The sequence below is a fragment of the Acomys minous genome (assembly GCF_964271855.1).
Source record: "Acomys minous genome assembly, chromosome: 15".
NCBI lineage: Eukaryota > Metazoa > Chordata > Mammalia > Rodentia > Muridae > Acomys > Acomys minous.
This window is the reverse complement of record NC_140497.1, coordinates 82,205,620-82,231,766: the sequence shown is the minus strand read 5'-3', so window position 1 is coordinate 82,231,766 and position 26,147 is coordinate 82,205,620. Positions and strand designations below refer to the sequence as shown.

Genomic DNA, 26,147 nt, shown 5'->3' with positions numbered 1-26,147 from the left:
CCAGTCCCACAGGCACAAATCTTAGGGTTCACACCATCCACTCATTCTCTTGCACCCCCCCGTTCCTATCTCCAGGGCACAAAGCGCTGACTCCGTGGTATAGGGGTGAGACTCATGAAGCTAGCTGCCTTGCAACTCCAGGTTTTGTGAGAAGAATCTGCTGTTACTCTGAAGACTACCACACCCTTGTAATGCCTGTGCACTGGGATGGGCTCTATGCATCCCTCTCTGTGAGTCAGGGAGAACGCACCATTGTGAGAGTTAGGGCAATGTTATTCTGAAAGCTTGTCCTATAAAATATGATTTTATAATTTGACAGAAAAACCAAACGGGTTGCTGGAGAGGTGGCCCAGCAGTTAGGCCACTTGTGGCTCTTCCAGAGGACCCAAGTTTGGTTCCCAACTCCCACGCAGGGTGGCTCGAAGCTATATGTAAGTCCAGGTCTAGGGGATTCAACACCTTCTTCCGGGCTCTGCAGAGACCCAAGCATACACACACACACACACACACACACACACACACACACACACACACACACACACGCATAGGACACACCAAAATATATATGTTTTTCTTTTTCTTTTTTTTTTTTTTTTTTTTTTTTTTTTTTGGTTTATTGAGACAGGGTTTCTCTGTGTAGCCTTGGCTGTCCTGGACTCGCTTTGTAGACCAGGCTGGCCTCGAACTCACAGCGATCCGCCTGCCTCTGCCTTCCGAGTGCTGGGATTAAAGGCATGCGCCACCACACCCGGGCATTGGGAAAAAAAGAAACCCAAACTCCAAATCACTAAGTGGAAGAAATAATTAAGATAAAGGCTGAAATTAATGAAACAAAAGAGGAAAACAAAACCCAGTGAAGTAAAGAGATGGTTCAGAAGAGTACATGGGTCTTTTGCATAGGATCTGAGTTCAGTTCCTGGGACCTACATAGTGGGTCAGAACCATCTAGAACTCCATTCCCAGGGGATAAAATGTTCTCTTCTAACCTCTGCGTGCACCTGGCAAACATGTCACATATCCTTTCTGGCAGGCAACATGCTCATGTATGTAAAACAAAATCTACAAACTTGAGTTGATGTTTGAAAAAAAAACAGCAAAATTGATAAACCTTTAGCCAAGGGCTTATCAATTTAACAAGAGAAACAAGACGCACATTAATAAAATTAGAGATGGGAAAGGAGGCATTACAGTAGACACCAAAGAAACTCACGGAATACTGATAACATACTTGAGAAATTTATAGCCCAAGCTGGGTGTCGTGGCGCACGCCTTTAATCCTCACGATTGGGAGGCAGAGGCACGCTGGGTTCTGTCAGTTCAAGGCAAGCCCTATCTATATAGCAGGTTCCAGGCCATCAGAGGCTACAGAGTAAAATCCTGTCTCAAAAGGAAAAAAAAATTTTTTTCCAATACCCTCATTAGTATGCATTTCATGTTTGCAACTAAAGAGGATTATGCTAAGCAGCCAAATGGCACAAGGGCTGCTCAGGAACCTCAGAAGGTCTTAGGATCTTCCTTCTAGAATCTGAGGGAGAAAGGGGTCTACTTTTAGAAACTGTTCTGCAGGACTGAGGATGTGGCTCACTTAGCAGAGTGCGTGCGTAATACGCAGCAACTCCTTCTGTCCGCTCCATCTCCAGCACCACTCCAAACCAAGCGTGGTGCCTTATGCCTTGAAATCCCAAAAATGTGAAAGGTGAAGGCTGGGGGACCACAAGTTCAATGCCATCTACAGCTACAGATGGAGTGCCATGACAGCATGGGACACATGAGACCCGGTTTCAAGAATAAAAATAAAAAATAAAAAATAAGGGGGCAGGTAAAAGCCGTCATCTAACAAATGTCATAACCTGAGTTTGATCCCTGAGTTTGATCCCTGATCCCAGGGAATGTATAGGAAAACCAACTCCAGCCCACAAGGCAGTCCTTAGGCCTACATAGTATGCTATGACACGGGAGCCCAAAGACTGGCTTGTCACACATGAACAACACCAATAAATTTTTAAATGTTTTGCACATTCAAACCAACTCTCGGGCTGGAGAAATGGCTCAGCAGTTAAGCACACCGACTGCTGTTCCAGAGGTCCCGAGTTCAATTCCCAGCAACCGCATGGTGGTTCACAACCATCTATAATGTGATCTAATGCCCTCTTCTGGCCTGCAGAGCACTGTATACATAATAATAAATAAATTTTAAAAAAACCCAACTCTCAAACACAAAACATTTTCTCCAGAAGGTAGAAGACAAAGGTGTTTTTCTCTCAGATGGACTTTCTCAGAGTTCCCCAATACTTACAAATTACACTGTCTAGAGAGACCAACTATATTAAAGGCAAAGGAAACAACTTAAGAGAGTAATATTTTTTCCTAAGGGTTCGAGGTAGGCCTAGTCTACATAATGAGCTACAAGAAAGAAAAGAAACCTCAAACAAAAAACACATTACAGGCAGAGGCAGACGAATCTTTGAGTTTAAGGCCAGCCGGGTCTACAGAGTGAGTCCCAGGACAGCCAGGGTCACACAGAGAAACCCTGTCTTGAAAAACAATGAAACCAAACCAACCAAACAAACAAACGAAAGAACAAACAGCAAACCCAGATCACATAACCCTTTTGTTTGGAGAAGCAGCCTAGAGCAAAACCAATACAAAACCAAGGAGGTCACAGGAAACAATAAAGCAGGTCAAAAGCAAGTGGAAGGGCAAACACGCAGCAACAGCTTAATCCGGACTCTTGCGTCACCAGCCGGTCGTCAGCACTGCAATGTCGGCCATGCGCAGATTCACTGCGCGGATTCCCCATGACAGGCTTGGGGGGGCAGGGGGGAGGGGCTGGGAAAAAAGCAGTTCCAGAGCAACAGGGCCGGAGGAGACTCCCCGACTCCAGGCTCCGCGGGTGCCACGCTCTACTTCAAGACAGCGCAGCACAGCGCCAGGGGTACCGTCGGGTCGGCGGAGCCCAGGACTCCAGGAGCCACGGCACACTCACCATTTCCAACTTCGGACGCGCGCAGAGGTCCTCTGAAGGGGCCTGCCGGCAAAATAGGTGACACTGAGGGAAAGCAGCTGTCACACACCTCACAAAAGCTGCACGGGATTCAAAAATGGAGCCAGGGGCGGAAACCTCAGAACATTCGTGTTCCTCATTTGAGAGTTCCAGCAAGGAAGCAACAGCGACCCTGATTGGCGAAAGCTGCCGGACCCGCCTTCTTATTTCATGAGTAAGCTGGATCGACGTCCTTGCCGATGACGGAAGCAAATAAAAGTGATAGGTAAAAAGCAATAGTCACTTGTAACCCAGGCGTTCCCTTTGAAGTAACCCTGAGGAATCCTTGCATTTAAGCAGAACATCCTCTGGGATTTTAGTGTAGACTCGCTTCCTCGTGTATTCAGCAGGCCCCTACTGTTTATTCCACATAAGATAGCTCCACCATTTGGCTCTAGCCAACCTAGACTTAGTGCCCTAAAAGGAAAACCCGGGTCTTCAATAGTTCTTTTTGTCTTAAGAGGCATGAATGACTTCACCCTAAAAAGAAGCCTTATGTATGTAAGCATCGTAGGAAAGCCTTCACCAATTCCACATATCACAACATTCATGAAACAATTCATATTGGACAGAAGCCTTATGCATGTAATCATTGTGGCAAAACATTTGCCAATTTGAGTTCCTGCCACTGTCGTGAAAGAATTTACACTGGAGAGAAGCCTTACACATGCAAGCTTTGTGGAAAAGCCTTCACCCAATCCAGTTATTGTAACATTCACGGATGCGGTCACACTGGACAGAAGCCTTGTGCATATAAGCACTCTGTCAAAACTTCCACTACCTCCAGTTGGCATGACAATCATAAAAGGCCTCACAGTAGATAGTAAGCTAATGGGTATAAGCATTATGGAAAAGCTCTCACAGGTTCCATTGCCACAAGAATCATAAAAGAATTCACCCTAGAAAGAGGTTGTCTGTAGCTATGTGGGAAACAGTTCTTTTCTTTTCATCATTTTAGCAAGCATAAATCTCACATTGGAAAGGAATACTACCAGTGTCTGCATTGTGAAAACAGCCTTCACTATTTCAAGTTCCTGTGGCATTCATGAAACCACTCACACTAGAGAGGATTCTTGTGCATGTAAGCGCTGTACAGAAGTCAGCTTTGGACTACAAACTGCTCAGGACATTCAGATTCCTGAGTTCATAGGAGACCGACACAAACATCTTCAGAGCAATGAATTCAAACATACTTACTCCTAAGACTGCCAATACAACCAGTCTTGATGTTGGGGAAAGCTTTGCAGAAACAATTTCATTGCAAATAGTTTTACTTTGTAGAGTTAAGATCTTCCCTTTTTATTTAGACAAAAGGAAGGAAAGTGTTTGATCACACTGTGAACCCAGAAATTGTCATTTACTAGAAAAGCCTGTTAATACTTGTGACGTGGCTGTGGATCAGCCACAGCACTTACTTTTAATCCATGACCTTTCTGCTTATTGTGAACAGGATTAAATAAAGTCAACCACAGGTCAAGAGTTGGAACAAGCAACTAGTTGACAGGGAGTGAACACAGGAAAAAAAGAAACATAAAGAGGAAGATGAAGTCAGGAAGACAGAGAGATGCACAGGAAGTAGAAAGGAAGGACATTCCGTTTCAGGTTTTTGTTTTGTTTTGTTTTGTTTTTTGAGAAGGTGTGGAGAAGGAGCGTTTTCTCCTTTTGGGACATTGACTGAGAGGGAAGGTCAGCTGGGAATTTTCTCTGCCTTTCTGAGCTATCAGGCTTTCACCCCAATATATCTGGCTCCTGAGTCTTTATTGGTAAAGTTGATTGATTTGAGATTTTGTTTAAAACAATACATAATCATCAGTGATTCTTTGGTTTCTTTTAATAATCCAAGAAAAACGGCCACCCTCCCAGCTTGCTCACACTGAAAACTAGCTGAAATCCCACTTTTAGTACTGAAAATCCAAAGCCTCCTCTCGAAACAGATAAAATAAGGATTCTTGTCTTCTCACTTAGGCACATCACCTGTAAGGATAGAGTTATTCAAGATGACTGATTATCATTCTTCGGCAGCCCCCAAAAGCTTTTGGAAACCACAACTCCCACAAAGGGAGTTGATGCAAAAAACTAGAAAGTACAAGAGGCAAGAGGCTCTAGGGATGAACATTGTGGTGGCGATAGTCTGAGGGTCTTCACGCACCCAGGGTAACCCTCCTGGGAAATCCCCTTAACGAAACCATGGAGGAGTCTCCTATAAGCTCCCCCTTCAGCCCCTTTCTACCACCACCCCTTCCACCTAAGAGCCAGCCCACAGTCCAGATAGGGCACATATTTAGGCTCCTCCACATCTCCCTCCTCTGTCTTTAAAAGTCACCACACAGAAGCACAAACCCTGGATGTAAGTCTGCCCTCCAGACTCAGATAACCTCACCTCTCACAACACCTTAACGCCACTGAGGGTGATATGGTGCCTCTTGTGAATATTACGGCGTTGAAAGAGTTTTCTTGGCAGAGGAAGCAGAGTTCTCAGAGGTCTTATCTATCTCTGTCTCATCGCTAGGGAAGGGACCGCTGTACCAGTATGATCCTGAGGACTGTGATGATGTTTACACTTGTGGATGTAGACATTCCTCCAGACTTTTTTTGGTCCAAATTCAAAGGTTAGTCTTTATATTTCTTCAATTTTATGTTGAAGAGTGCTGGTGTGAATTTTTTTTTTGTAACTCAGTGGTTGTATTCATTGGTTGTTGCTTTTTCTTGGTAGAAAATGGATTCGTTGAGTGGCAGTGCACAGTGGCCCATACCTTTAAATCCCAGCACTCTGGAGGCAAAGGCCGATGCATCACTGTGAGTTCATGGCCTGGTCTGCATAGTGAATTCTTGGACGGCCAGAGCTACATTAACAAAAATTCTGCCTCAAAAACAACAATAAAATGAACAAACAAAATGGATAACTGAAGTCCATTAAATGAGCTGGTATTAGCAGAGACAAACTTGTATCCATAGTTGATGGGATGCCACCTGCTGGCCTGTGGCTTTGTGGTGCCTGAAGCACTGTTCAGAGTTTGTGCTCAGGTCACAGTTTCTCATTTGCTGTTGAGGTGATGATGTTGGTTCCAGTAGCAGTTGCTCTGAAATTACTGAATAAACTGCCCACCAGCACACCTTCTGTATATTTCCTGGTGGAGGTCTATTCACATGGTTTCAGCCTTCCAGTGTCTGGTGGTTTCTGTAGCTGCAGCAGTTCCTGCATTGGATCAGTCACAGAAACAAATTCAGTTTAATATGGATTTTTTAGCTTGTCGTCTTCTTCTTCTTCTTCTTCTTCTTCTTCTTCTTCTTCTTCTTCTTTTTCTTCTTCTCTTCTTCTTCTTTGTCTTCTTCTTCCTCCTCCTCTCTTTTCTTCTAGTTTTTTTTTTTTTTTTTACATATTCTACATTTAATCCTTGGTCCATTCTGTAGTTAGCTGATATTTTTCTCATATTCTGTAGGCAAATTTTCTATTCAGTTTCTTCTTTTGTCTTTAGATTGTGTGTGTGTGTGTGTGTGTGTGTGTGTTAAAATTCTAGTTGTAGAGTTGAATGAGCATGGTATCATATGCCTTTCATTTCAGTACCTGAAAGGCCAAAACAGGCATTCAAAGGCAGCGAGGATTGCACAGTAAGAATCTGTTGTCTTAAAAAATGAAATCAACAATAAAAAGCCCAACTCAGAGTTCCAAAAGCTGTCTTTAGCTTCCCTGGTTATCTTTATTCCAGTTTTGTTCCTGTTGTTGTTGTTGTTGTTGTTTACTTTCAGAGATTTGAATATTTTTAGTTTACATTAGATTACTTAATTTTTAAAGACTTATTTATTTATTATATATACAGTGCACATCAGATCACATTATGGATGGTTGAGAACCACCATGTGGTTGCTGGGAATTGAACTCAGGACCTCTGGAAGAGCAGTCAGTGCTCTTAACCGCTGAGCCATCTCTCCGGCCCCCAGACTACTTTTATTTTTAAATTGTATTTATTTAATCACTTTACAGACTGATCCCAGCCCTCTCACTCCTTTCCTTCAAGTCCCTCCCTGTCCTCACCCATGAAAAATACCATGGAGCATTCTTTCTTTTAAATTCTACGTTATTTGGAGTTCTTATGCCTCAACCTCCCAACCGCCCAACCTTACACAGAAGAAAGAATATTAGTGGAGAGAGGAGGCCCCTTTACTTCTCCCAGCTGTTTAGGCTCAGTTGGGCTCTTTGCAGATATACCCATCTCCGTCAACAGCAGACCAACCAGGAGTCTGCTCCAAACTGCTGCTCCCCAAATTGTTTCTCTCCATCGGTCTGCTCCAAACCGCAGCAGCATCTGTCTCTAGCCTCTTCCAGCTGTTACACCCTCACGCCAACACTGCACACCACACCAAGCTCTCTGGGCTCCTGAGTACATCATCAGAGCCCTAGACCATGCCTCTCTCCACGCGGAGGAGGAAGGCCATCACCAGACGGCAAAGCCACACCCCTCACAAGACAACTAAGAGGTGTGTGTGGACAAGCTAAAGCTCAGAATAAAATTTCACACTTGGGATTAGAAGAAAAATATACTTGTGTAACACACCTGAGTTTACAAAGAAACCAAAACACACATATCCCCTTATTGTTTAAAAATAATGGCTTTTGTTTAACATGAATAAATTATATACAAAAAGATCAACTCTTAAAATTATTAGGGAAGAATTACATTTACACTGCCCAGTCCATTCGTATTTGGCATACTTGGAAAAAGTATGCCACTATCTTTCCTAAACTGGAAAGTCCTAAATTCTGTACCTAAATCAGTTCTCATGTCTGTCAACCTAAATACATCACCTAGACCTTAAAACATCTTTTTAGACCTAAAATATTGTCTTAGCTCCTAAACAACTAAACCTAATTATAGTAAGACTATGACTACCTAGTCTTCAATCCCATCAGAAACTTACAAGGAAATAATATTACCCAAGTATATAGGAAGCAGAGAGCAAATAGCTTCCAGAACTAGAAATGACAGAGACAGCTGACGGCCTGGACATTCACCAGAGGTTTTTCTGTGTCACTGGGCATCCAGTCTTCAGCCTACTGCCCCAGACTATCTGACAGGCTTTTCTGTACAGCAGGGATTTTGAAGGACCAACCATTTAGTCTCTGCAAAGTTGAACAGTCAAATTTCCAGTGTCCTGCTTGTTCACAGTTTTCTCAGCCAGCGTGCTATCAGCAGTTGAAGGGCAGTTTTTTCTCCAGTGGCTGGCTTGCTACATTTGTTTCTGTGATGCCCATCATATTCTTTGAAGTAGGGAGAAAAACGTTTCAACTCAGCGACTGAGAGGAGACATCTTGCTGCATTTGGCTGTTATATAATAGGTGGGAGAAATTACTAAACAAGTATATACTAAGAACCATGTGTGGGAAGCATCACAACAAAAGGGACTGATGGTGCAAAAAGCGTTCTGAACCTACGTCCTGGAAGCTTCCTGAAGAGGCGTTAGTACAATCCAAAGCTGAAGATGGCAGATTTTGCTGTTTCAAGACAGTAGCAGTAAAATCACATTCACCAGGTTAAAAAAAAATCTTACAAATGCAACTTTGCTTTTCTGCCCGTTTTCATGGTGCTGCTCACATTCAGGCCAAGGTTTTTTCCTATCTCACTTTACTGATCACCATGTCAACTGTGCCTCAGGAGGTTCTCAAAGCCATAGTGCAAAAATGAGTCCAACAACATTAAAGGTAACTTTGGACACAATCTGGATCACAATCAATATTAACCAAGACAACATGGAAACACGGAAAGAAATGGCTGAGATGTAGGCTGGACACTGAGTTTGCCAAATCTTCAGAAATACTCTTTATTTATTTGTTTGTTTTGGAACAAAGTCTCACTGTATACCTGTATTAGTCAGGGGTCTCTGGAGTAACAGAACTTATAGAGTGAATTGATATATAGAGAGAAAGGGCATTTATTATGATGACTTAAAGTCAGTCCAATACAACAATTGGTTGCCTATGAATAAAAGGTCCAGGAATCCAGTAGCAGTCCACAAAGCTGAGCATATCAGTCAGTCTTCAGTATATGCCAGAATCCCAAAGATGTGGGCTCTAATGCCAATGAAGGAATGGACTCGATAGCAAGGGCAAGATCAAGAAGGCAAGAGAGAGAGAGAGAGAGAGAGAGAGAGAGAGAGACAGACAGACAGACAGACAGACAGACAGACAGACAGACAGACAGAGACAGAGAGACAGACAGAAAGACAGACAGACAGAGACAGAGAGACAGAGACAGAGAGAGAGGGAGGGAGGGAGGGAGGGAGAGAGAGAGGGTGGGCTTTTTTTTGTTTGTTTGCTTTGGTATTGCTTCCCATCATTTGGCTGTTCATCACTCCATTTCAAGACATTCCTCGAGAGAAATGCTCCATACAATGCTTCAAAGTTCTGGGTTCTGGCTGCTGCGGTTGCAGTCACCTTTGCTGAATTGCCGGTTTGCTGTCTAACGGGTCTGCTGAAATTCTGACACCGAAAGAGTAGAATCGATCCAAAGAACTGAGTCTAAGAAGGTCTACTTCTTCTGTTACCATTAACCTCTTTTCTCTCCTATCTAGTGCAGGTGGGTTGGCATGGAAGCATAAGCATTAAAGAAAACAAATAAAGAAGGATTGAAAAAGTTCAAAGTCTGCCCAAGGGCAATCTGTGTGTCACTGTATGTGGTCAACTTGCCTTTATTGTGAGGCATGAAGGAAGAATATATTTGAACCATGAAATGGCTCCTCGGCTAGTAATGGCTCTTTCCAGAATACCTGATACTCCTATTACATCTTTGGCTCACATGGCTGAAATGCAGACAGAATTCTAGGGTAGGTGGGTTGGAAGGGAGGCATTAAAAAACCCCAAATAAAGTAGGTTTTAAAAAGTTCAAAAGTCTATATATCATGGTAGCCTTTTTCATGTGTGTGGGTGTTTTTCCCACATGTACATCTGTGGACCACTTGCATGCCTAGTGCCCCCAAAGGGCTAGATCCTGAAATACAGTTGTCTGCCACCAAGTAAACTGATGCTGGGAATTGAACCTGGTCACCTGAAAGAGCAAAACAGTGCTCCTCACTGCTGAACCATCTCTCCAGCCTCAAACAATCTTTATTAAAAGATATTTTAAATTTTCTTCACAACTTATGTATTACTTATGCATATGCCTGTGTTCCTTTCTGTATGCAGGTATCTGCAGAAGCAAGAGAGTAACATCAGACTCCCTTGGACTGAGACAACAGACATTTGTGAGCCACCTGACTGGGAAGTGAATTCAGGTCCTCTGGAAAGCACCAAGTGCTCTTTCTACTGGCCCATATCTCCAGCCCCTCAAGTATATACATATTCATATATATATTTATAATTTATTTTGTTCATATACCCCCATTGTCTTCAATTTTCTCTTTTATCCTCCAACTGAACTTCCCAGTAAGTTCCCACTCCTACTCGTGTGTGTGTGTGTGTGTGTGTGTGTGTGTGTATCATTGCATTTAATTAGGATTGCTTTCATGAGAATACTAAGGGTTATTTACTTGGCCAGGGCAAATATACTAGTAAATACATCTTTGAGGAATATGATTTATATTCCTCCAGCAGCCATTGATTAACTCTATCTTTTCGAGGAGGGGTAGGTCCTTATGACCCTCCACTGAACCTGTGCTGGGCCCAGTCTTATGCAGGTAACATCAGCTTCTGTCAGTTCACAAGTGCAACATCCATGTCATGTTCAGAAAATAGCCATGCCCAGTACTCTTCCACATCCTCCGCCCTTTACATTCTTTCTGCTTCCTCCACAATTTTCCATAAGCCTTGGAGGTAGTAATATAAATCATTCATTTATTGGATGAAACATTTTAATCCATTCATTAACACTGGGACCACTTAAACCCATTGCCCAATAAAAACAATAGTCTCTCTGACCAAGGCTGAAAGCAACACTAATATATGGGTGCAAACATAATTATTTGGAAGGCGCTCTGAACGCTAGTCACAAGAAAGATTCCAGTTTGCCTCCAGTTTGATTTCTCTACATTCTGCAACAAAGCATATTAAACATAATAAAGGCTATGTATGGAAAACCTACAGCCAACATCATCCTAAATGGAGAAAAACTTGAAACACCACCATTGACATCATGAACAAAACAGATTTGTGCATTACCCTGTTCCTTAGGAAACGCAAAGCAAGAGAAACAGGCTTCATTTTATCTCAATCAGAATGGCTAAGACCAAGGAAGCAACAAACGCTGAAGGGATGCATAGAAAGAATCCTCACTCACTTTTAGTAGGATTGCAAACTGACTCAGCCACTCTGGAAAACAGTGTGAAGAATTCTCAAAGAGCTGAAAATAAATCTACCATATGACTCAGCTACACTACCCTTTAGCCAACCCGACTCACTGTCCTACTCTATAGATGGGTGTTCAGCCATATTCATTGCTGCTTTATTCACAATAGCTAGGAAATGGAAGCCACCTAAACGCCCACAATTGATGAATGAATAATGGAAACATGGCACCCAATGGAAGTCTAGTCAGATGTAAAGAAAAGTGACGTCATGAAATCTGCAGGTAAATCGGTAGAACTAGAACATACTGTGATAAATTAAGCAATTGAGACTCAAAAAGAGAAACCCAAAAAGTTCTCTCTTTTGGTTTAATGGTGAATATTCAGACATGAATATCAAATAGCCAGATACCAGGAAAAGTAAAAAGGGATGGGAGGCAGGGGGACGGTCTCTAGAATGGGAGGCGGCAGGACACAGGTGATATGGAGGGAAATGAGAAAAATGGGGGCTTCTAACTCAGGAGGGGGAAGGGAAAGCAATTGAGGAGAGGTAGCAGGGAGAGATAAATAACTCTAAGAATGCCTACTACTGCAAACCTAACCAGAAACTCATAGCTACAAAGGCCAAAGTCCATAGAGGAGACCCTCCAATGTCCACTTGTCTAACTCAGTGCACTTCATGATGGCACTCCAAGTCTCACCCTTATGCCCACAGACCTTTAATATCTATCATTTCTTGGGAGGCAGAGGCAATCTGACTGAAACAGCGGCCAGCCTGGGCTACATAGTGAGCCCTTGTTTCAATACCAAAACTGATTTATCAGGTTAAAATACATCACTTCAATACATGTGGCTTATACTGTTGCTATGGTTGTTCTTCAAGACAGTATTCTGGTGGCCTCAGTTTTTCAAACGGCAGAGACAACAGGCAAAATCATGCCAATGCTTTTACAAATTCCACAAAATCCCACTTTTAAAAGAAGACATTTGTTTGAATTTCTTACTTTTAGAACATAAAGGAAACCATTCCCTTTCACCCTGAGACAACAAACAACTTACGTTTTTAATGCTGAATATTTCATTTGGTTGCAATCGGGTCCTAACGCTCCCCGTTATGTTCAAAATCACTGTATTCATTTTTGTAAGTCTCTAGCTTCAACCACCCTAGTAAGAGGCAGGAAGCGGGACCAGCGCGGTTACTCAGCAGGTTGTTTCGGAGGCGACCTGAGTCCCTTCTCAGGACTGACACATTAGAAAGAACAGAGCAGACTCCTGTAGCTGTCCACGTCACACGTGCACTCTGGCATGTGTACCCATGCACCTACATAAACATAATGTTCATAAATTACAATTTATGTAAAGTGTAATTTTCGAGGGGAAAAAAAGATTGTGCTTCAGCAGATTTGACAGAACTGGCTTTCATCTGACTTCATGTTCCTTATGTGTCCAAATTTACACATTTTCAGGTTTCCTATCCCAGCTATTTCTTTCCAGCTTAAAAAAAAAATATGGGGCCTGAAAGATAAGCAGCTTAGAGTACAGACACTGCTCTTCCAGAGGACCCAAGTTGAATTTCCAGAACTGATACAGGCAGGCTCAAACTACCTGGAACTCCAACTCAAGGGGACCATGACACCTCTGCCCTATGCACTCTCCAACCCTCACATGCACATACTCACACACCTACACATAATTAAAACTAAAAAAAAAAAGAAAAGAAAACAAAAAAGAAAAGTGTATTTCAAGGCCAGGCAATGGTGGCATACACCTTTAATCCCAGTACTCAAGAGGCAGAGGCAGGCGGATCTCTGAGTTCAAGGCCAGCCTGGTCTACAGAGAGAGTTGGATAGTCAATGTTACACAGTAAAACCCTGTCTCAAAAAACAAAAGAAAACAAAGCAAAACAACAAAACACTGTATTTTAAATTGTCCCATTTATTTATATGCACGTGGGAGGGTATGCATGCCAAGGATAGCACATGTGCAAGTCAGAGGATAACTCTGGACTCATTTCTCTCTCTTCACAAGGATTCTGAAGCTCCAACTCTGGCTATCAAGCTTGGTACAAGTGCTTTTACCGTAAGCCATCTCACTGGCCCTGCACACGGTTTTTACAAAACTTCAAGTTGACAAGGGCAATTCCACATAATGCATACGGTTTTAAGTCCTACCCACTGGGTTTCTTTTCAATGTGAGCTCTTTCATGTTTGTGAAGGCATGTGGAAACCCTAAAAGCTTTCCCACAGTAATTACAGACATAAGGTTTTTCTCCAGTGTGAATTCTTTCATGGTCACGAAGGGATGTGGAAATCCTAAACGCTTTCCCACACTCCTTACATACATATGGTTTCTCTCCAGTGTGAATTCTTTCATGATTGTAACAAGCATCACGTTGGATGAAGGCTTTCCCACAATGCCTACAAACATAGGGCTTCTCTCCAGTGTGAATCCTCTCATGGTTATTAAGATGACTGGCACGAAGAAACGCTTTTCCACAGTGCTTACAGACATAGGGCTTCTCTCCGGTGTGGATCCTCTCGTGAATGTAGCGCGCACTGGAATGAGTGAAGGCTTTCCCACAGTGCTTACACATATAAGGTTTCTCTCCCGTGTGAATTCTTTCGTGCCTCCGAAATGACGTGGAACACGAAAACGCTTTCCCACACTGCGTGCAAACATAGGGTTTCTCTCTAGTGTGAATCCTTTCATGACTGTACCAGCCGCTATAATGGGTGAACGATTTTCCACAATGCTCACAGGTATAGGGTTTTTCTCCACTGTGAATCCTTGCGTGGATGAGAAGGTCATAGGAACGAATGAAAGCCTTCCCGCACTGCTTACATACATACGGCCTCTCCCCACTGTGGATTCTCTCATGGTTCTGGAGGGATGAGGAATATCTGAATGTTTTCCCACACTGCCTGCACGGATAACATTTCTCTTCGGGGTGAATTATTTCGTGTGGAATATGCTGATTGGAATGGACCAGGGCTTTGTCGTACTGTTTACACGCAAACGGCTTCTCTCCACTGCTGATTCGTTCATATATTGGACCATAACGGTACCTCAGGAAGGCTTTCTCCACTTGCTTCCATGCATGGAGCTTATCTCCAGCGTGAATTCCCTCACAATACTCATCAGCGTCACTCCTACAGAATCCATGAGGTCGCTTATTTTGATAGGGTGTCTCTCTGGAAGGACTTTGATTTGTCTGAAAGGACTCAGAGGAAGTGGAATCCTTCCAACATTTCTCGTGTAGAAATCCTTTCTCCACATTTTCCTGAGACCCACAGAGGTTCTCTGTGCTTTCACATGTGAGGTGCACACGCGAGGGTGAACGGACAATGATGTCTCTCGCAAGCACACTGTTTGCACATACTGTTACTTCAGGAGGCATGTCTCTATGAACAATATGCTCTGCCGTCCGTTGCTGGGCTTTTCCACACTGACTGCCATCTCCATAGTCACCACCCCTCTCAACTACTTGAGTTCTGCAAAAAATAAGGGGGACAGCGTTAAGTACTCTTTTATAATTCACCAGAAGAAGGGCTGGAGGCTGGATGCTGTGTCACTGTTTTTATAATATTCTGGAAGCAGCAGAAAAGAGGACCGCTAGTGTAAAGTCCATCTGGGCCACATACGAAGGCCCTGCAGGAGGGAGAACGACACAGCTGATTTTGCTTCTAAAAGAATTTGCAAATATAAATGAGCTGAACATTCAGCCCAGGTCCTGGAGGTAGCAGACAAATGCAGTTCTTAAATACTGTTGCGTTAGGCATTCCATACATACTGTGTGTGCCACAGTTAACAAAGTTGAATATTCCCAATGAAAACTGGTGTGCATCAAATATTATGGGTTTTGAAATAGTTAAACATCCTTTCTGTGGTTTATTGATGACAGGTGTCAATCTAAACCTGAAATTCATTTTACTGAACACCCCCCACTTTTTTTAAACACACCTTTTATCCAAAGCTGAAAGGTAACTTGATAAAGCATACTAATTTTCTGTATAAAGGACAACTTGGGGACAATGAAAAACTAAAAGCAGTTTTACATAGGTTAGTGTTACACTACATTTTGGCAGTATTCACACACTACAGAGCTGGGAACCTCTAATTCTCAATGTCCCAGCTTAGTGCACTTGTAGAGAAAATTTGAGATTAAATCAGTTGCCTTGAGATGTACTGAATTATTTGCTTGGTTCTCAGATTTCCTATCACTTGCAAATATTTAAGATGAACTCCTCTCTCTTTGAGTGTATATTACCTCACATTTTTCCTGAGATTTGGGTAGTTGCCTTCAATATTTTCTTTTTCCTCTGTTTTCCCTAAAAAGCAAACCCAAAGAAATCATCATGATTTAATTCAGTATTATGCAAACACTTACTAAATTTGACATTTTGTTATTGTGCAATGTGACCAGAAATGCTACATTCACCATCAAGCTTCCTTCCGATAGCCACAGACCTGAGCCGGAAATAGCTGTTCTCCAACTGAATAAGAAATCATTGCGTGTTTTCTTACCTATGGAGATCAGGTTCATAAATGTCTCTGTCATCACATCTCTGTAGAGCTTCTTTTGACTGGAATCCAACAAAGCCCACTCTCCTGAGGTGAAGTTCACAGCCACATCCTCAAACGTCACTGGCTCCTGAAATAATCCACATGATGGGAAGTCAAAAGTGCACTGCCAACTTGACAGAACGTAGAGTCACGCAGAAGATAAGATGTTAGGACACTTGTAAGTACGCTAACAGCAGAGATTCGCCGGCCACTTTGACAGGAGCGTGGGCCACGAGAACGCTTAAAGAAATGGGCACTGTCAGGGCCTGGCTCGTGAGGCTTCAAACGGAAACAAGGGCTCTATCAGAATCTGCGATAGAGGCTATTTGTGTTTTATTTTAACCAAAATTTGCCTTCATTCAGCTCAGAGCGTAACAACCTGAATGAAGTTGAATTTAAAGAAAATGAAATTAATTTGACATAGAAAATGATCATGAACAAGCTTAAAGTTTTGGACAAGGCGAGTAGAGATAACAAAACAGCCATGATTAGGACTGAGCACTGGGACAACACTGAGGCAGGCTAGCACAGTGACTGTATTAGCAAAAGGAGACTCCATTGACTGAGGCTCTGCAAACACCCATCTATGAGTAATTCATCTATCACCCAATTAGCAACCTAGGGCCCTCACACTCCTCAGGAAATATAATACACCTGTTTTATGCAATGAAAACACTCCCCTTATACCATGTTTCTATTGATATAAATTTTGCAATGCTTCAGGAACCTATGGGCAATGGGCTTATCTGCCATGAATTAATTTTGGGTGTGTGTATAATAAGCAACTTATATTCATAAAACGAATCTCTGGGGATATTCCTCTAGTATTTTATGCTTATCATAATTGGACTAGCAGAAAAACAAAGAACCTCAGACAATAATTTGGGCCCTTGAGTATCCCCATACTGTCGGTCTTCACAATTTATTTCTCATCTGTACTATGGTCTTACTAGGCTTGCTACTTTTACAAATCTATGAAGATCATTAACTCAATAGTTTAAACCTGTGAGTCACAACCCCCCCCCTTAGGAGTTGACCAACCCTTTCACAGGGGTCACCTTATACCATTGGAAAACACAGAGATTTTTTTTTACATTATGTAGCAAAATTACAGTTATGAAATAGCAACAAAAATAAGGCTGGCGGTCACCACAACATGAGGAATTATATTAAAGAACCACAGGATTAGGAAGGCTGAGAATCACCGGTTTAAGCAAAGGCAAAGAACTGAAAGTGGGAGATGGAGACATGGTTCAGCAGTTAAGGGTACTGGCTTCTCGTCCAGTGACCTAGATTCAATTCAGTACCCACGTGGCAGCTCACAACACCTGTAACTCCAGCTCCAGGGGACCCAACACCCTCTTTTGACTTCTGCTGGCTTCTTCATGGATATAGTGCATATATATATATGCATACACACACACACACACACACACACACACACACACACACACACATATATTCAGGCAGCTAGACACATAAGCTTAAGTAAAATAAAATCAGCAGAAGTTGGAAACGCCCAGTTCAGACCTCTATCTGCCAGTAACATATTTGATAAATCTCACAGGGAGGGGAAAAAAAAGTCTCCCACTACTAAAACTTTCCCTCACAACTTTCTAACCAATTTTTTTCATACTGAAGATTGTGGCCGCAATGGCTGATCAAGGTAATCAACTGGTCAAAAAGAGTCATCAAGAGCTAGAGAGATGGCTCAACGGTCAAAGGCTGAGCTCATAACCAAAAAGGCATAAAGTCATCAGTTGAGGTCTCTCTGTCCTAAATAAAGAGCAGAACAGCTGAGGGCAGATGTTCTCTGCCAGCTATTCACCTGGCATGGAAAGGACAGGAAAATGAAATAAAAGAAGGCAACAGCTTTATCTGTTCAAACATGAAAAAATAAGCATTCCAGCTCCTCTCCTTAGGATAGTTTCTGTTCTGTGGAGCTACAGAACGTAACCCTAGTCATGTAGAATTTATAAAAAAAAAAATCTCTTGCTCTCTCCTCTTGATGCTTCCTTTGTGTACTTGTTCATTTGAAGTGATTCTGTTATCCCAAATTAAAATTCAGGTTTTCTGGATTCTCTGAAATTATTTCTGCTTTTAGGAACAGACTTGTGCCTATAGCTGACTGAATTTTAAGAGTTATTCTCAGGATGGGCATGGTGGTACACGCTTTTAATTCCAGACTGGAGAGGTAGAGGAAGTTGATCTCTGTGAGTTCAAAGTCAGCTTGGTCTACAGAGCGATTTTCAGGACAGCCAAAGCTATGTAGTGAGACCCTGTCTCAAAAACAAAAACAAAAGCAAGGCCGCTTCCTTCAACCCTTGCTTTTTCCTGGTTTCACATCTGTTTAGATTATGAAGTGCCTATTTCTGAAATTCAAACATTAAGGACATTTGTAGTCTTGTGCTGTGGTTTTACAGAGGCAAGGCAGGTGACTGAGAGGGAAAGAAAGAGACACAAAACAAAGAGAAAAGGGGGATCAGCAGGAGCCTCCCTATGGAAGGACTGGAAGAGACTCGCAACAAGCCAAGTGAATTCATTGCCTTAATAAGAAACCTTGTAACAAGATAAATTCTGCCTCCTAACATTGCTTCTACTCTCTGGACCAAAGCCAAACTCTGCTGCTACTTTTACTTTTTTTTTTTTTTTTTTTTTTTGGTTTTTTTTTTTAGACAGGGTGTCTCTGTGTAGCCTTGGCTGCCCTGGACTCGCTTTGTAGACCAGGCTGGCCTCGAACTCACAGCGATCCGCCTGCCTCTGCCTCCCAAGTGCTGGGATTTAATTAACATTCTTGTTTTCTTTTTCTTTTTCTGTTCTCACATGTGTCTGGCTTGCCACTGTCTGAATAGTCGTCTGATGCTCATGTTGGAGGCAATCAGGTGACATGCAAACAGGCACACACACACACACACACACACACACACACACACACACACACACACACACAATCTTTGCTTGTGACAATTACAAAGGATTGTAGAGATGACCACATCAAATCTTTGGGAGGTGAGGAGGAAAAATGGTACTAAGATTAGAAGAAACCAGGCAACCACTCCCAAAGCATGCTAGGTACTTTATGTCAACTTGACACAAGCTGGTGTTATCTTGTGATGAGATGAGGGGACCTCACTTGAAAAATTGTCTATATAAAATAGGGTGGTGCCATCCCTGGGCTGGTGGTCCTGGGTACCATGTGGAAACAGCCTGAGCAAGCCGTGAGAGTAAGCCAGTAAGCAGCATCCTTGGTCTCTGCATCAACTCCTGCATCCAGGTTCTCACCTGGTTTGGGTTCCTGCCTTGGCCTTCAATGGACTGTGATGCCAGATACATAAGCCAAATTCCCCCTTTCCTACCCAAGCTGCTTTTGGCCATGGTGTTTCACCATAGCAACAGAAACCCTAACTAAGACACAAGGCAAGACTGCTGTTCTCCAAAGCCTCATCCTCCAGAAAGCAAGCCCCTGGCTGGAGATTCCTTTCTGCCTTAGCTAGGGTTTCCATTGCTGTGAGGGGACATCATGACCACGGCGACTCTTATAAAGGACGATATTTAACTGGGGCTGGCTGACAGTTTCCGAGGTTTGGTCCATTAATGTCCTGGCGGGAAGGATGGTGCTGAAGCTGGAGCTCAGAGCTCTACATCTTGATCCACAGGCAGCAAGACGAGACTGTGTACCACACTGGGTGTAAGTTAAGAATATATGACCTCAAAGCCCGCCTCCGCAGTGACTACACTTCCTCCAACAAGGCCACACCTCCTAATACTGCCACTCCCTATGAACAAGCAAGCATTCAAATAAAGGAGTCTGTGGGGGCCATTCCTAACAAACCACCACCTTTTCCCTGGCTAAGTCTTTTACCTTTAAAGCTTCTGTTGTCTTTCTCAAGTGTGCACGGTCTAAAAGCTAAGGGCCATTAGGACCTCTGTCGCTAAAAGGCTGCCATGGCTAAGACATTCTCTAGGATGAAGGGCTCAGATATCCTCCACTCCATCACTGAAAACAAACATCTGAAGGATTTTCAATCCCTGATTTTCTACCAAAACCCTGAGGCCTTAAGGCACTTTTGGAGCACAGCACTTCATTGACTTCCTCGATTTCTGTCTGTTTAAAGATTTTACTTTACTTTCCATTGTGTGTTTATGTCTGTGTCTCTGGGTATGAATAGACACACATGAATGCAGTGTTCAGAGGCCAGAAGGAGCCATATAACCCCCTGCAGCTGCAGTTACGGATGGTTGTAGGCACTGGAAATAGAATTTGGGTCATCTCCAAGAGGTTTTTGGGTTGTTTGTATGTTTGTTTGGATTTTTGAGACAGGGTTTCTCTGTGTAGCCTTGGCTGTCCTAGACTCGCTTTGTAGATCAGGCTGGCCTTGAACTCAGAGATCCGCCTGCCTCTGCCTCCCGAGTGCTGGGATTAAAGACCTGCACCACCACGCCCGGCTGTCAGGATAACCTCTAACCCGCTGAGCCATCTCTCTCTCCAGCCCCAATCCTATGCTTGAAATGACTATAAAGCTAGACTCCCAAGCACGAGTACAGCCTTTCCACCAGCTCTCCTTCAGGCAGTAAGGCAATACAAGAGTCAGTGCTTTTCACAAGACATCATTATGTGACTATGCACTTCAACAGGAGCCAGGGTGAAACAAAAGCCGCTGCCTGCGTGAGGAATCCTGCAGTCACAGAAGGACAGATTATAGATATGGAAATATCACAGAAGAAGTATGTCATCTAATTCAGACACCTGGAGATGCTCAGCATCCAAAGCAGAGATTCCACATGGGGATATCCCTGAATCTACTACATACATTCTGATCTGTCTTCTTTGGAGGGAAATCACCCATTTCTTTCTTTCTTTTTTTAAAAACTTTATTTTGTATATGAGTACTTTATCTGCCAAAGAGGGCAGCAGATCACATTGTGGATGGTTGTGAGCCACCATGTGGTTGCTGGGAATGGAACTCAGGACCTCTGGAAGAGCAGGCAGTGTTCTTAACCACTGAGCCATCTCTCCAGCCCCTAATCACCCATTTCAAAGAAAACTGTTGATGACCTCCTCCCTGTCACAAGGTACCATGGGAAACTCCTTGTCTCTAGTGCCGAATTTCCTCACGTGCTCAAAGCCTCAGGTATATACGTAATCACTGGCAAAAGTCTGACCCAAATAAATAAATCTAAAAAATAAAAAAATAAAAAAAGTTTGACCCAGACCCCCTTTTCATCTGATTCTTTCAGTATTCATATGTTAAAAACTCATATCTGATTCAGTTTACAACAAGGCTTTCTTAAATAACTGTCTGCATTCAGTAACAATTTGTCAAAAAAAAAAAAAGGCTCAAAGAACAGGAATTTTATGTTTCATTATTTTACTTTGTGAGCCAAGATCTCCTGATAGAACTTTACCCAAATGCTGTTTATATGCTTATACTTTTCACTCAGATAAAGTCTCACTTGCTGGCTAACCACTACGAGACCAATAGGAAGAATTCTGTTACAAAGAAATTTTCATTTATATCTGCTATATCACAAATATTTTAATCTATAAAATTTGGCCAATTATACAATGCTTAGTGCCTACAATCTTCAGTTGTTTAGACTGATAATTAAATAGACTATTAGCACTAGTTCTCCCAGAGGATCCAGGCTCAATTTTCAGCATCCACATGCAAGCTCACAACTGTCTGTAACTCCAGTTCCAGGATCTGATATCCTCACACAGGCATACACACAGGCAAAACACCAGTGCACAAAAAAATAAATAAATAAAAATAAAAATTTTAAAGACTGAGTAAAGCTTTTGGCTTCCTTAGCCAAAGACACTCATTCCTTTTCCAAAATCTAAGGTGTACATCTTTCTGAAAAGATCCAAGATCTCCTCATAAAACACTAGGTATCCTACACACACACACACACACACACACACACACACACACACACCCCAAAACCAAAAACATAGTGACACACTCCTTTAATCCCAGCACCTGGGAAATAGAGGTAGGCAAATCTCTGTGAATTCAAAGCCAGCCTGGTCTACATAGTGAGTTCCAGGACAGCCAGAGCTACATAGTGAGACTCTGTCTCAGAAAAAGGAGGAGGATGGGGCTGGAGGGATGGCCTGGCAGTTGGGAGCAATGACTGTTCTTCCAGAGGACCTGGCTTCATGTCCCAGCAACCACATGGCAGCTCACAACTGTCTATAGCTCCAAGATGTGAAACCCTCACACAGACATACTTGCAGGCAAAATACCAATTTACATAATATAAAAATAAACCAATTATTTTTTTAAAAAGGAGGAGGAAAAAGACCTTAAGGACCATCTCTACTGGTGTTGTCATTATGTAGGTTGTGCTTAGGTGACCGTATTGTTGAGATTTCAGTTGCCGATCCCTTATTGTATAGACACTATCCTGTCACATCCATTCTGGTCCTCTGGCTCTTTAACTCTTTCTGCCTCCTCTTTAATGATGTTACCTGAGCCTTAGGTGTTCTGTGAATGTGTCAACTGTGCCTTACATGTATTGTAAATGTGTCAAATGTATCAACACCTTAGAGTCTGTTGTTCTCTGTGTTTTTCTGTTATACTTTCCATCTCCTGCAAAAAGAAGCTTCTGTGATGTGGAGTGAAAGCTGCATTTATCAGAGGATGCTGATGCAGGAGCTACAGAACCTGAGCGAGGCCTGAGGGTATGAGCCTGAGGGTAAGAGAGGCCTGAGCAAGGGTCTCTCTTAAGTTATGTAGATACTTTGAAAGCTGTCTAAGCGTTTTCTTTGGTATAGCTCTACATAATTAAAAAAGAAAAAGATTTTTTTTCCCTGCCTAAAAAGCATGTAGTCTCCATGATGGAACATGGAGCACTTTGCATTATTAAGATACTTGCTCCCAGGACTGGAAAGATGAGTCAAAGGTTAATAGCACTGACTGTTCTTCCAGAAGACAGAGGTTCAATTCCCAACACATACATCGTGGGTACCTCCAGTTCCAGGGAATCTGATACCCTCTCCTGGGCTCTTGCAGACACAAGGATGCAGATAGCACACAGATTTATATGCAGGCAAAGCGCCCACACATAAACTAGTAATTCTTTTTAAAATTCTATCATTCTTAAGATATACGGCTTTACAAACTACATCTCTCCCCTGAAGATTGCTTTCCTGCCTACTCACCTTCATCAATACTAGATCCTAACAAGGGGCTTTTCTAACACTAACAAGAAAATATTTGGCCTCCCCATGCACAAAATACGACGCATGGCCCACAAGGTGAACTATACATTGAAGTTCACAGAGATAAGGTCAGCGTGTTAAAGTCTCCGGAAGGCAAATGAAAGTCTGTATGAAGCTGAAATAGTATAGGTTGAGACCCAAGCTTATCTTGGGCCTTCTAATTCAGTCATTTACTGTCCACCTCCATGTGTGACCTTAATACTTTCGTGACTATTTAGTAAGCCCTTTGATATGGTAAACGTGAAAAATTACAAAATATATACTACTGGCACTCTTCCCCTAGGTAGTGCCCCTCCACTCCCCGATTCTCATCGACTTTTAAACTTAATGTTCTCAGTAAGCTTACATAGTTTGTTTCATCCGGAATCCGCAGGTCCACTTACAGATGGTCCTTCAACAACAGGTATCAACAGGAAGAAGCAAGTACACTCATGTGACCAGAGACAAGGTAAATGTCTATTTCGACCCTGGATCAATAGAATAAGAAGGTTCTGGACACTGTCCAAGAAATGCAGCAGCTTTAGATATAGAATATAAGGTTATTTCTGCACAATGTTTGGCCTCTGCTCGAATCTACATCCCTAGTCATCGTGACACGGTGCAAGGTGACTGATTTCCTGCCTTCTCTACTCCGGGGAGAAATGTCTTTAAGGAGAAGTTGAGCCAGACAGGCATAAGGAGCAGCTTAAAAGCCTGGGGCTCTCCTTGACTTAGGCTGTGCATACACCTCTACCTGTCCTAGTTTGTTTTCTATTGCTGTGATAAAGAACACAACCCAAGGGCTGGAGAGATGGCTCAGAGGTTAAAAGCACTGGCTGCTCTTCCAAAGGTCCTGAGTTCAATTCCCAGCAACCACATGGTAGCTCACAACCATCTATATGAGATCTGGTGCCCTCTTCTGGAGTGCAGACATAATACAAGCAGGCAGAACACTGTATATATAGTAAATAATACATCTTAAACACATACACACACCAAAAAATAAACTTGGGGAGGAAAGGACTTACTTAGCTTACATGTTCTGATCAGCAATAGGAACAGTTACATGAAGGTAAGACCCTACCCATCAAATGTTCCAAAGTGCAAATTCATGTGAAATCCTGACCTGAGAATCCATCCCAGGGGTGTTCTCTGCTGAGAGGTTGTTTCTCTAGAAGCTGATACTACTGTGGTCCAAGTGGGCCATGCTCCATCCTAGGATGGAAGAAGAAACTGAAACTCAAAGTGCCATCTAGGTGGTGCTAGTTCGGGACATGAAAGGTCGAGGAGCCTTGCACCAAGGGCCCAGAGAGCCATTAAGGACAAACATATGACACAATAAAGAGGAAGGCCAAGCTGAATGGACACCTCAGGATGATGGAGAGAGTAGCCGTAACGATGAGATGTCCTTTGAGACCCAGGGTTTCTCTGTCTAGCCTTGGCTGTGCTGGACTCTCTTTGTAGACCAGGCTGGCCTCGAACTCACAAACATCAACCTGTCTCTGCCTCCCAGAGTGAGAAGTCCCTTTTTTAAAAAAGCTGCATATATGGAGTAGAGTCAGCCAGTCCAAGAAAGAGGTTCTGTGTGCTATGGGCAACACAATTCCTAAGCCATTTGGAATTGAGATGATTCCATTAGAGGCATTTCTGGGTGCTAGTCACAAAGCTCCAGCATTTAGTCAGCTCCCCTGCTCTGCTCTTGCTCCGTTTTGTTTTTTGTTTGGTTTGGTTTGTTTTGGGTGCAACTAGTCCTTAGAAATATTCCCCTTCCAGAAAATCTTACAACTATCCCTATCCTATCCCTCTTTCCTCTTTCTTCCCTCCATCTATCTACTACACACACACACACACACACACACACACACACACACACACACTTCTTTTCCCCTATTGAAAACATGGATACTGTGTGCTAATACTCTCTGTCGCTGCCTTGTACAAAAAAGCAAAACACAGTGATCACGGGGGGGGGGGGGGGGGGAACCAAAGCAGGGCAAATGTCATGGCGAGGGCAGGAAGACAAACAACAAACAGCGCTCATCACCCACTGTCATTCACAGCCCGGTTTGGGTACAGCATCACCAACCTGCCAGAGCTGCAATTTCTGCAGACGCTCAAGTTCCAAAGCACAGACTCAACACTGAGAGGACAGAGAGGGGGCAGATCTGGACGCTGATCGTCTGCCCTAAGCCACCGTAGAATCACAAACCCGCCACCCTCGAATCCAGGAGCTCCTGGCACACTCACCATTCTCTGCTCCTGGCGCATCCCGCGCCCTCTCCAAGGAGCCTGCAATCGAAAGTGACAGTCACCGAGGCAGAGTTGACACGACCCTCCCCGCTGCTGCACAGGCTCCAAAATGGCAGCAAAGGGCGGAATCCTTCGATTATCTGCGCTTCTCATTGGACAGGGGAATAACAGCGTCATTGATTGGTGAATAAAACCCTCCCGCCTTCTACAAGCCGAACTAAAGGGATAAACAGCCTTTCAGGATGCTAATACAGCGAAAATGACAACTATAACTCTTTATCCTTTTAACCTCCTCTTCACGGGAACAAACCTGGCACAACCTGAAGACTCGTGGCATTTAAGGAAACATTCTGCAGGACTTTTAGTGCTTGTGCGCGCTGCCTTGTGTATGCAGCGGGACCATTCTTACTCTACCTCCCATCCCCAAGAAACAGTGCTATAGCTTTACAGTGGGTCTTTCAGACTCAGTACCGTATAGAGGAAGCACAAGACATCACCTTAGGAAGTCAGTCTGGACACAGGGACAGAAAAGAGGGCTTGAAATGAAAGCTCAAGGTTTTGAGATGAGGTCAAGCTAAGGCTTTCTCACGCCAATTTTCTGCCAAGAAAATTACAACAGATCAGCAAAGAATGCAATTATACAATGACTGGAGAAAAATGGAATTGCATGGCAGAAGTATTCCACAGAGGATTCAACAGGTATGAAAAGCGAGCTTTGAACAGAGAGGTTTCTTTGCCCGAGGTCACAAGGAAATACTACATTCAGAAGTGTAAATAAAATATTCCCAACCTTCCAGATCACACTGATTT

At 43.0% G+C, this 26,147-nt stretch overlaps 1 protein-coding gene and 1 long non-coding RNA gene across 2 annotated transcripts in view; one reads left to right on the top strand and one right to left on the bottom strand.

Annotated features, from left to right (window-relative positions):
* LOC311584201 (uncharacterized protein) overlaps positions 1–25,466 on the bottom strand; it is a 53,337-nt gene extending 27,871 nt beyond the window's left edge. The window contains exon 1 of the mRNA XM_084758302.1: positions 25,335–25,466. Within this exon, the coding sequence (XP_084614428.1) occupies positions 25,335–25,355 (21 nt within the window). The 5' untranslated portion in view covers positions 25,356–25,466. The remainder of the gene's footprint in view (positions 1–25,334) is intronic.
* On the top strand, positions 2,987–10,761 carry LOC311584789. Its single transcript, XR_014775002.1, has 3 exons — positions 2,987–3,218; positions 5,553–5,652; positions 10,221–10,761. It is a non-coding gene; the product is annotated as an uncharacterized lncRNA (long non-coding RNA).
* Positions 25,467–26,147: the final 681 nt, after the last annotated feature.